The 12,663-nt window shown below is 38.1% G+C and overlaps 1 protein-coding gene across 5 annotated transcripts in view; it reads right to left on the bottom strand.

Annotated features, from left to right (window-relative positions):
- Positions 1-12,663, bottom strand: part of GIGYF2 (GRB10 interacting GYF protein 2) — a 129,373-nt gene that overhangs the window by 79,966 nt on the left and 36,744 nt on the right. For all 5 annotated transcript variants that reach the window (XM_027537934.1, XM_027537936.1, XM_027537937.1 and 2 more), the window contains 2 exons: positions 11,439-11,568; positions 10,460-10,555 (listed from right to left, as the gene is read on the bottom strand). In XM_027537934.1, coding sequence (XP_027393735.1) covers positions 10,460-10,555; positions 11,439-11,568 — 226 coding nt within the window. The remainder of the gene's footprint in view (positions 1-10,459; positions 10,556-11,438; positions 11,569-12,663) is intronic.

Below are 12,663 nucleotides of genomic sequence, written 5' to 3'. Positions count from 1 at the left end.
TCCTTTAACTACTGAAAGGTGAAAATGAGCAGGAGTCACAAAAGGTCTGAATCAACAGTAACAGGATAAAGAAAAAAATATTGATCATTTTGCCTCATTCTGCTCATCTATATGAATTAGCAACTCCAACTAGTGTTTAATAGAATAACAGGTATCAGGGATGAATGGGGAAAGGCAAAGTAAGAAGTGGGTAGGGGAAGAGAATGCTTGAGAAGAATAAACAAAACCCCAATCACTTGGTCATTAGCCTTCATTTGCACCCACAGTCAATGTGGAAAAGGGTCAAATATGACAAGAACAATAGTGGGTAAGCATCCTTCAAACATGAAGAGGGGACACAGGAAGACAGGAGGTCTGGGATTCAAAAGTAAGTTTAGTCACTATTTCTGGATAAATGGAACACACAGGGCTTAGGAAAAGGTAAAGCAGGAAGCAATTATAAAAATACTGGAAAATGATCTATGAAATATTAAAATCCTAGGCATGTGAAACAATTTAATGAGACAGTTTTAAACTCAAAAACTGTTGGAATACATCTTTACCTGAATACTTTCTATACACTTGGGCTTCTTTGATAGCTCAGCTGGTAAAGAATCCACCTGCAATGCAGGAGACCCCAGTTTGATTCCTGGGATGGGACGATCCACTAGAGAAGGGATAGGCTACCCACTCCAGTATTCTTGAGCTTCCCTTGTGGCTCAGGTGATAAAGAATCCGCCTGCAACGCAGGAAGCCTGAGTTTGATCCCTGGGTCGGGAAGATGCCCTGAAGGGAAAGGCTACCCACTCCAGTATTCTGGCCTGGAGAATTCCATGGACTATATGCAAAGAGTTAGACACGACTGAGCAACTAAGCACAGCACAGAACCTAAAAGACATCTGTGCAAAAATGCAGTGGTATGGCACAGTGTGGAAAACACAGCTTCAGCATGGCTGCAGCAAGGGACCTCTGGACAGAGACAACACATGAGGCTAAAGTACACAAATTCGGTAGCAGCTAACTAAATTTCAGGGAAATAAAATTCTGCAATTCAACTACTTCTTTTAAGTCCAAACTGTTTCCACTGTGTTTGGATTCAAAAATCAAATGAAATATGATATTCCTATTTTAAAGAAATCAACATGTAATTTTGGTTTGAAAAACTTCTACTTTCTTTACTAAATTTCTTATTTTAATATATGGGTGATTTTCTCCTCATTACCTGTCACTACTTGTCTTTATCAGAACAGTATTCAATAGAATTTGTTCAGGTAAACTTTAGAAACTTATTTTATTCCTTTGACTTTTATAGGCATATAATAATACAATCAAGTAACTTCAAAACTGAAGACCAAGATGTAATTAATAATGGAAAACTAGAGGTAGATACCAAACTTAATCAATACTTATTTCAAACTGTATTTTAATAAAAATTATTTTTAAGAAAAGCTAGTTGAAACAAATGCATTAATTTATCTCGGGGCACACAGTAAACAGCAGTGTTACTGAATAATTCTTCTGGGATCACAATTAAGCAAGACTGTGAAATCCCCAAATCTAGATTCATGTATTCTAATACTGGAAAAATAGAAGTCAGTGTTAAATATACAGTACATGCCAGAATCTGACACTGTTGAATACCTCATAACCAAAGGATTACATGTATGAAACCCAAACGCACCCATCTACAGAGTTCAGGGAAACTCTCATATGCTTTCTTTCACATATCCTAACACACTGCAGCTGAAAGTGAAAGTTGGTATAATCTCTGGAAGGCAATATATATACTTAACAGATACATTTGTCAAGGTATATTTCAATGTCCACAGCTTTTTACACAATTTCTCTTCTTACACATGTGAAAAATAACAAACAGAAAGATTTTTAACTGTAGTACTGTTTGTGAAAGCAAAAATGGCAACTGGCAAAGTATCAATCAAAAGGAGCTGATCTAAAAATCATGGCTATCTACACAGGGAATTCTACACAATTTTTTAAAAATATGAGGCAACTCTTACTTATTAGGGTTAACCATACAAATTGGCTTCCCAGGTGGCTCACTCAGTAAAGAATCCACCTACAGTGCAGGAGATTGCATTCAACAGAGGAGACTTGGGTGAAAGCAAGTTAGGAAGATCCCCTGGAGGAGGAAATGGCAACTCACTCTAGTATTCTTGCCTGGGAAATCCCATGGACAGAGGAGCCTGCCAGGCTACAGTTTATGGGGTTCCAAGAGTCGGACATGACTTAGCAACTACACCACCACCATCATATAAAACTGCTAATATTCAATCATTTCTGATCCAGAAAACCACAATTTCATACAGTCAGCCTAATAGGCATAGCTGGAGTGAAGTGCATGAAGAGGCTAAACTGCCTGAGAGTGAACTGTGGCTCCTTTACTCAACTCTGTGCCTCATTTTCCTCATGCATATAATGTGAAAAGGAATCTACTTCGTGGGCTGTTGTAAGCACTTAACACATTAAGCAACAAGTAGTTAGAACAGTGACACATCTTAAAAGTTAAATAAATATCTGTCATTATCTCCCAAATAGATGCTTAGGTAAAAACAGTGCAGAACTGTATGCATAGCAGGCGTGCGCGCCTATGTTTTAAAGAACAGATACAAAAGTAGCTGCAGTTGCACTAAATAGCAGCTGTGTGTGTGTGTGTTTTAAAGAACAAACACCAAAGTAGCTGCAATTGTATTAAATACCCTAGAAAGGGAATATAAGACAATGAAAATAACAGTTAATCCTGAGGAAAAAAAAGCCTAGGTCACTCATAGACTTGTTTTTCACTGTATGTGCTTTGTGAATTTTGCATGTATACACATGTATCGTCTAATTAAAAATGTATACATGAAGTGACTTTCTTTCATGTAAAATAAATAAAATACACCAATCTGGTAGCAGTTACTTAAATTACAAGTGTAATATATAGAGCTTTATTGACTATGCCAAAGCCTCTGACTGTTGGAAAATTCCCAAAGAGATGGGATACCAGACCACCTGACCTGCCTCTTGAGAAACCTATATGCAGGTCAGGAAGCAACAGTTAGAACTGGATATGGAAAAACGGACTGGTTCCAACAGGAAAAGGAGTATGTCAAGGCTGTATATTGTCACCCTGCTTATTTAACTTATATGCAGAGTACATTCTGAGAAATGCTGGGCTGGCAGAAGCACAAGCTGGAATCAAAATTGCCGGGAGAAATATCAATAATCTGAGATATGCAGATGACACCACCCTTATGGCAGAAAGTGAAGAACTAAAGAGCCTCTTGATGAAAGTGAAAGAGGAGAGTGAAAAAGTTGGCTTAAAGCTCAACATAAAGAAAACTAAGATCATGGCATCCGGTCCCATCACTTCATGGCAAACAGATGGGGAAACAGTGTCAAACTTTATTTTGGGGGGCTCCAAAATCACTGCAGATGGTGATTGCAGCCATGAAATTAAAAGACACTTGCTCCTTGGAAGGAAAGTTATGACCAACCTAGACAGCATATTAAAAAGCAGAAACATTACTTTGGCAACAAAGGTGTGTCTAGTCAAGGCTATGGTTTTTCCAGTGGTCATGTATGGATGTGAGAGTTGGACTATAAAGAAAGCTGAGTGCCGAAGAATTGATGCTTTTGAACTGTGGTGTTGGAGAAGACTCTTGAGAATCCCTTGGACTGCAGAGATATCCAACCAGTCCATCCTAAAGGAGATCAGTCTTGAGTGTTCATTGGAAAGACTGATGTTGAAACTCCAATACTCTGGCCACCTGATGAGAAAAACTAACTTATTGGAAAAGACCTTTACATTGGGAAAGATTGAAGGCAGAAGGAGAAGGGGATGATGGAGGATGAGATGGTTGAATGGCATCACCAACTCAAAGGATATGAGTTTGGGTAAACTCTGGGAGTTGGTGATGGATAGGGAGGCCTGGCGTGCTGCAGTCCGTGGGGTCAAAAAGAGTCGGACATGGCTGAACAACTGAACTGAATGCTTTTCAAACTCGATAAGGACATACAGGGAAATGTCCAATCAAAGAGCAACTAGAAGATCTTATTCAAGCATTAATTTTGTTCAAAGAAAACCTTTTACGTAATTATATTTTACACATGCATGCATTCATATATATGTGAACATGTATGTTTAAGAGTATATGTGGTGGGGAGGGTGTAGGCAGTAAATGCGTACACTCAATTAACTTGCTTTTAAAGATAAAATACCCTCTTCAGGTAACATCAGGAAACAAGATATATAGCAAGAAGCTATTTTAGGTTATTAGAATTATTTACCTCCTGGATAGGAGTAACAGGGTGAATCGATATGCAAAACTCTAGCCTAGGAAGGTCTAAACAATTCCTGAACAGGTAACCATCCAAAGTGTTAATTTCAAAATATTAATGAATCTTTTGCTTAATGAATCTTTTGCCAGCTCTAAGTACTGTCCTATTCCAACATATATTATAAAAAGAAAGGCTAGCAAGTGTCAAGAATTCCTAAATTTTGCATTTTTGTGTTGTGCTGTACTTAATCGCTCAGTCATGTGCAACTCTTTGCGACCCCATGGGCTGCAGTACGCCAGGCTCCTCTGTCCATGGAATTCTCCAGGCAAGATTACTTGAATGGGTTGCCATTTCTTTCACCAGTGGATGTTCTCCACCCAAGGATCAAACTCCAGGTCTCCACATTGTGAGCGGATTCTTTACTGTCTCAGTCACCAGGGAATCCAATCTTTACATTAAGCCCTGGTAATTACAGCATTCAAATCTTAACACCTTAAGATAAACTTTTCCATTATAAAAACAAAATCAAGAGTTACTTCTTTAGTGATTCTAGAACTAATTTTCATGTGAAGGTGTACTGCATATCTAACTTTATTCCTTTTTAAAAAACCAACAGTTTTCAGCAGCATTTATTGAATAATTTTTGATTGCTCAATCAAGTAATCTGTGTAGCCCTTAAAGCATATCACATTAGTAACTAGTACCAAGTCCTTCTGCCTACTTACTAAAAAGCTTTTCTAACCCATGTCGTCTCTAAGAAAATCTAGGCAGTCATTTAATGAAAAATAAAAAATAATTATTAAAAAGTATTCATAAACAATTGGAAAACTAATCACAAAAGACTGAAACTGGTATAATGAGCTATATAAAATAGGCTTCTGTATTAAAAAATACAGTGCAATTTTTAAAACCAATGCAATTTTAAATTTATAAAAATGAACTAGTACATGAGTGGATGAGGGGTGGGAGGGAGGTTCAAGAGCGGATACATGTACACATACAGCTAATTCACTTCACTGTATGGCAGAAACTAACACAGCACTGCAAAGCAATTATATTCCAATAAAAAAGGAACTGAAAAAAAAAAAAAGAAAATTTAACAGGTTAGGTTTAGGACTAGCTCAAGAAAAAGACTATTATCCGCACCACCCCTGCAACAAAAATGGCAAAGAACAAAAAATTACAAGATATATAAATGCAAGTATCTGAGAAACTCTGCACTGGGGAAAGAAATGCAAACTAAAACAAAGAAAGAATACTTTTTCCAAATGTGCAGAGAATATTTTTCAATAAAAACAACATAAATATAGAACAAAGCTTAGTATACACCACCACCTTCACAAAAAGGGGGAAATATATTCAATATTTACTTGGAAAAATACACAAGAAACTGCTAATACAGGCTGCTTTTCAGAAAAAGAGACAGACGGCTGGTGGAAAGGATGGGGGAGAGATAAATTTTGATTTCTAAACCATATGATTTGGGCTTCCCTGATAGCTCAGTTGGTAAAGAAATCTGCCTGCAATGGAGGAGACCCCAGTTCAATTCCTGGGCTGGGAAGATCCGCTGGAGAAGGAATAGGCTACCTAACTCCAGTATTCTTGGATTTCCCTTTGGCTCAGCTAGTAAAGAATCTGCCTGCAATATGGGAGACCTGGGTTCAATCCCTGGGTTGGGAAGATTCCCCTGGAGAAGGGAAAGGCTACCCACTCCAGTATTCTGGCCTGGAGAATTCCACATGATTTACTGCTCATGAAAAAAACAATGAAATCATGGAACATTGCAAAAGCAAGGGTAAAATACTATAGGTATGGCAGCAGTGAAACAAAAGTAATACATACCCACATACAGTGTTTCTTCAAAGTGATCCAGCAGTATGGAGTGAGTTGGTTTTATTTCTGAACTTTCACTTATAATCAGCTGGTATGTGCATCTATCCTTAAGCCACAGTTTTTTGTTTTGGATTTTTTTTTTCCCACAAGGGATGTAGGATCTTAGTTCCCTTAGTCCAGGAATCAAACCCACACCCTCTACATTGGAAGCACAAAATCTTAACCACTGGACCGCCAGGGAAGTTAAAACCAGTTCTGATTACTGCAGCTTTGCAGTTAAGTTCTGAAACTGGAGGTACAGGTCCTATTTCTTCTTTGCAAAAGTGTTTTGACAACTTAGGGTCCTCTGCAATTCTATATAAATTTTAAGATCAGCTTCTACCCAAAAAGCCACTGGGACTTTGGTGGGGATTGTACTGGCAGCAAATCATTAACAATATTAAGTCTTTCAACGGTTAATAAAATGCTAATGCCTTTTCATTTATTCAGATCTTCTTTAATTTCTTTCAATAGTGTTTCATTTTTTTTTATTGTATAAAGTTTCATACTCCTTAAATTTATTCCTAAGTATTTTGGTTTTGATACTAAACAGAATTTTCTTAATTTCCTTTGCAAATTGTCCATTGCTAGTATATGGAAATGCTTCCCTGGTGGCTCAGTCAGTAAAGAATCCACCTGCAATGCAGGAAACCTGGGTTCAATATCTGAGTTGGGAAGATACCCTGGAGGAGGGCATGGCGACCCACTCCAGTATTCTTGCCTGGAGAATTCCCATGGACAGAGAAGCCTGGCAGGCTACAGGGCATGGGGTTGCAAAGAGTCAGACACGACTGAGCGACTAAGTATACAATAATGGAAACACAACTGACTTTTGTGTACTGATTCTGTAGCGTACAACTGTGCTGTATTTACTTACCGGTGTTAACAGTTATTCTGTGGATTCTTTAGGATTTTCTATATGAAGGATCATGTCATCTTCAAACAGATAATTTTACTTCTTCCCTTCCAGTCTGGATCCTTTTTATTTCCTTTTCTAGCCTAAGAGCTCAGCTAAAACTTCCAACACAGGGTTCAATATCAGTAGTGAAAGCAGATATACTACCTTGTTCCCAATCCAAGAAGAAAAGCTTTCAGTCTTTCATCACTGAGTATGATGTTGGTTGTGGATTTTTCATAAAAGCCCTTAACTAAGCTCACTTTCATTCCCAGTTTGTTACGTTTGCTTTCACAAAAGGGTATTGAATTGTGTGCTTTTTCTGTGGAAACTGAGGTGATCAAGTGCTTTTCTTTTTTTCATTCTATTAATTGGGTATATTATATTGGTTTTATGTTGCACCACCCTGGAATTCTGGGGATAAACCCCACTTAGCCATGGTGTATAATTCTTTTGAAACGCTGTTGGATTCAGTCTGCATTACCGGTGTATTTTGACAACTGAAGATACACAAAAATAAACATATCAAATGTTAACAAGTAATTATTTCTACATGGTAATTTTATAGGAAAGATTTACCTCTTCATATCTTTCTGTATTTTCTATAATCAAATATGAATATCTTTTACAGCAAAAAAAAAGTATTTTATTGATTTTTCTCACTTATGAAATATTATAAAGCAGAGATGAACTGATGCCATATGTATGAATGTGAAATCTAAAAATCATTACTCAAAGAAAAAACAATCTGCAGAATATAATTATACAGTGGTGCTGTCACTTCAATCGTGTCCGACTCTTTGTGACCCCAAGGACTGTAGCCTAACAGGCTCCTCTGTCCATGAGATTCTCCAGGCAAAGATACTGGAGTGGGTTGCCATTTCCTCCTCTGTAATATACAGTATGCTATCTTCAATATAGGCTTCCCTGGTGGTTCAGATGGTAAAGAATCTGCCTGCAATTTGGAGATCTGGGTTCAATACCTGGGTCAGGAAGATCCCCTGGAGAAGGAAATGGCTACCCACTCCAGCATCATTGCTTGGAGAATTCCATGAACTGAGGAGCCTGGCAGGCTACAGTCCATGTAAAATTTATAACCCTATAAAATGAAACTCTTATAGGTATGCTGCTGCTGCTGCTAAGTCGCTTCAGTTGTGTCCGACTGTGCGACCCCATAAACAGCAGCCCACCAGGATCCTCTGTCCCTGGGATTCTCCAGGCAAGAACACTGGAGTGGGTTGCCACTTCCTTCTCCAATGCATGAAAGTGGAAAGTGAAAGTGAAATCGCTCAGTCACGTCCAACTCGTAGCGACCCCATGGACTGCAGCCTACCAGGCTCCTCCGTCCATGGGATTTTCCAGGCAAGAGTACTGGAGTGGGGTGCCATTGCCTTCTCCGCTTACAGGTATATGGACACACAAATATGTAATGAAAATATCAAAACATGAATGATGAAAGTAATCTGATTCATAGCAATCCCTGGAAATGCAGAGAGGGGTACACCCCAGGCAGTCTCAACTGGGGTGAAGGAGAAATTTTGTTTCTTAAAACAAAAATATACACAAATTATTTTAAGATTAGATGTATATGAGTTGAAAATATTCAGGTCTTTGTAATAATATTCTCTATACTATTTGAAATGCTTCATAATAAAAATATTTTTGAGAAAAATTAAACCAAAATATAAACAGATGTCCAATTTTTTTTAAAGGAAATTTACCATTTTTGAAAAGAAAGTTTTCAGCAATTACTAGAGACAGGACCCTTCCTTTCCCATGAATTCTTTATAACAATAACAACTTTTCATCAATGAAAATATTTGTTGATGACCCGAGATGATACTGGGTTTCATGAATAAAGAAGGAACTATTAGCCTGATTTTGGACTTCCCTGGTAGCTCAGCTGGTAAAGAATCCACCTGCAATGAAGGAGACCCTAGTTAGATTCCAGGGTCGGGAAGATCCCCTGGAGAAGGGATAGGATACCTACTCCAGTATTCTTGGGCTCTCATGGTGGCTCAGATGGTAAAGAATCTGCCTGCAAAGCGGGAGACCTGGGTTCAATCCTGGGTTGGGGAGATCCCCTGGAGGAGGGCATGACAACTCACTCCAGTATTCTTGCCTGGAGAATCCCCATGGACAGAGGAGCTCGGCGGGTTACAGTCCATGGGGTCGCAAAGAGTCGAACACGACTGAGTGACTAAGCACACAGCACAGCCTGATTTAGGAGAAACCGCAAATGAAACAAAACTGCTTACAGAAGTATGATGCTCAAAGTCACCAAATAAATATCACACCTTTCTTAAAACTTAACACAGGTTAACAGAAGTCTAATTTTTATTTGGCCATGCCTTGTGGCTTGTGAGATCTTAGTTCCCCATCAGTTCTGAACCACCAGGGAAGTTTCACTAAGTTCTTTTAATAGGCTTTTCCCTCTTAATAGACTGATTTCACCATGCACAGCATGGCAAGAGTACAGAGAAAACACCCAGAGCTGTCACAAAAAAAGAATGAAAAATGTTCTGGAATTAGACAGTGGTGATGGGTTACACAACTCTGCATCTACTAAAAACTACAAACATGTTTAATTTTATGGCATGTAACTTAGGTCTCAATAAAGCAGTTTTCTTAAAAAGTAATGATGATTCTTCATTTAAAGCGGCATTCCAACAAAGCTCTTTCTTTCTCCATTTTACTATAATCACCACGGTGGTGGCAGTTTAGTCACTAAGTCGTGTCCAACTCTTGCGACCCCATGGATTGTAGCCCACCAGGCTCCTCTGTCCATGGGATGCTCCAGGGAAGAATACTGGAGTGGGCTGCTATTTCCTTGTCCAGGGGATCTTCCCGTCCCAGGGACTGAACCTAGGCCTCCTGCATTGCAGGCAGATTCTTTACCAACTGAGCTATGAGGGAAGCCCAATAATCACCATAGTTCATTGAAATCAGAAACTCCATTATTTATCTATGGACACTGTACACTGTAACACAGAATCTGTTACTTTACAGCCCAAAACTCTAACTTTCTCACTATTATCATTTTAAAAAATCTGTGACAGAAAAGCACCGTTTTAAGCACACTGTGAGCTGATTATTTACATTTTCCTCTAGTGGTAAAAACTGGTGGGAATTCAGGTTTAGCATATTACTTCGGAAAAACGACATGTTTCTGAAAAGAAGGCCCTCTCCCCTGAAAAATACCTTTTTCTCTCTATTCTAACACACATCCTTATCTCTACATAATACTCAACAGCCTCAAATCTAAATCAGAATCTAGTCAACTAAGAGAGGCATCCATATGCCGAGAAGAGTAGAAGGAAGCAGACCTGGGGAAGGAGGACACTCCTTAGAGCCTAAGGAGGAACTTCCTATTTTCATGCCTCAGTGGGAACAAACAAGAGTGGGACCTGAGGCTCAACGCTACGCACACACCTGTTCTTCTTCCGTGAAGGGCACAAGAGCCAGTGGCAGCAGGGGCTCCTCCTGTAGGATAGGCAGAAATTCTTTATCCAGAAGGTCTGAAGGGATCTGTTTGACCAAACACATGACCATGAGATTAATGCTCTCCCTGCAATTCTAAAGAAGCCAAAACAAGAAAATACTGTTTGGTTTATCTGCTGCTGATTATCAAAGATATGGATTAAAAGCTTATTCAGTCACAATTAATATTCTGACAGGGTCAAACATTTTTTAAAAGCCCACTCACCCCATCCTCCCATTAGACTACCACGCTCAGATTTGATATATAACACTGACCCTGATACTCCAGAGTGCACATTTAACTCAAACCACAGACGGTAAGGAGAATTTTACAAGCAACTGTATCTGTTCTTAGCAACAATCATTAAAGTTTGATCCTTAATCCATTAATAAACTTAAAAGCAAAGTACACTTAAGTAGAAAATGTTATTCCTCACTAGTTACATAACAGAAGTGTACTTTATACTGTGAGTTTTGATCATTTATAAGTAACACAAATGAGGTACTATATTTTAAGATTTTCTCCCCACTAAAAATTTTACATTTAACTCAAAAGCAAAGAACAAGAGAAGCATCTGCCCTTCTGGCTCCTAACATCTAACTGGAAAGAATGACAGATGCAATAAAGAGAAGAGAAAACTTTCTCAGCCATCACAATTTGATAAAAATAAAGGTTATGAGGAAATCAGTTAGACAAAGCATTAAGTCCTGACCACTCTGCTGCTTCCATGAAGCTTTCTACTTCTGTGATGAAATCTTAGGTTTTCTCTAAAGCATAAAGTGTGCATCATTTAGAAGAGCCTCTGTGAACTAATGCAGGTTTCAACACAGGAAGAAAAGAGAAGAACCATAGCTATTTCATGTATCAACACGTAACTGTACATACCCAGAAATCGCATTTGCAATTTTCAACTCTTTCCTATGTTCTTACCTTATTGTCTTTAAGGAAAAGTGCTAACATTTCTTCTCGCCCGTAACGATAGTCTGCTAACTTATACTTCGGCAATGCTGGCGAAAGAGGGGGGGATGTAATACTCCCACCGCTGGACAGAGCTCGGAGCCTAAAACAGTAAACAGAATAGAAAAACAAAGTGTCAAATGAGCTGGCAGTAAGGACTTTTTATTTCCACATAATGTAATATCTTCATTTTAGTTCTTCAAAAGAACAGAAAGGAAAAGCCATTATCTCAAGGTATCCAAGATTTTAGCTCTAATGCAATCTGTTGTAATAGCTCACTAAGAAAATAGTTCATTGAGTTTATTGACAAATAAGTAGATAACTTCCTTAAGAAGTATTGTGCCATATCCCTGAGAAGTTTAGGGAGTGAGAAGGAGACACCTTTTTCCAAACTATAAAAGTAACATAATTAAAACAAAAGTGAGACATCACCTTACATACACTGGATTAATAAAAATGAATAACTCTAACAATACCAGCTATTGGCAAGGATATAAAGCGACGCAAATTCTCAAGTAGCACTTGTGGAGTTAAAAACCAAAACAGTGACTTCAAAGAATGATTTTCTAATATTTAACAAAATATTTTAAAAAATATTTTTGCTCCCCAAGAGAAAATGCAAAATACAGACACCTGTAAAAAAGACACTTTTAAATATGCCCACAACATTTCATAATTCACTTTTAATAAAAGAAATTAATGGTCAGTGTAGAGAATTTGAAAATACAGTGGGGAAAAAAAGGTGAAGTACAAGGAGAAAAAAAAAAAAAAAGCCATATTTACTGCTAAGGAAAAAAAGAAAGGTAAAAATATACTTCAAGCTGATAACAGAAATTACCTCGAAGGAAGAAAACTGGGAAAAGGGGAACGAGTTAATTTTTAAGATGTTATTATTTTAAAAAGGAGTGAATCTCAGCAAAAAATGTCAAGTTTCCCTCTAGGGAAACCATCAGGAGTAGCCCAAAGTTCTATGAAGTAATAGATAACAAGGGTAAAAGGGACCAAGGTACTCCAAGTCAGTAGTTTAGCCCAAAGAAAATTCAACAGAAGCACTGAAATATATCCCCAAATTGCTAAGCTGTATTGACAAAAAAAAAGGGGGGGGGGCAGTCTACAACTTGTACATTAAAAAGTATGAAGGTCAAGTAGAATAAATACTTGCACATTATTCACGAACGGCAGAAAAAGTAGCAGGTAC

This window comes from Bos indicus x Bos taurus, chromosome 3 (assembly GCF_003369695.1).
Source record: "Bos indicus x Bos taurus breed Angus x Brahman F1 hybrid chromosome 3, Bos_hybrid_MaternalHap_v2.0, whole genome shotgun sequence".
NCBI lineage: Eukaryota > Metazoa > Chordata > Mammalia > Artiodactyla > Bovidae > Bos > Bos indicus x Bos taurus.
Note: the sequence above shows the minus strand (reverse complement) of the source record. Positions and strands in the feature narration are given on the sequence as shown.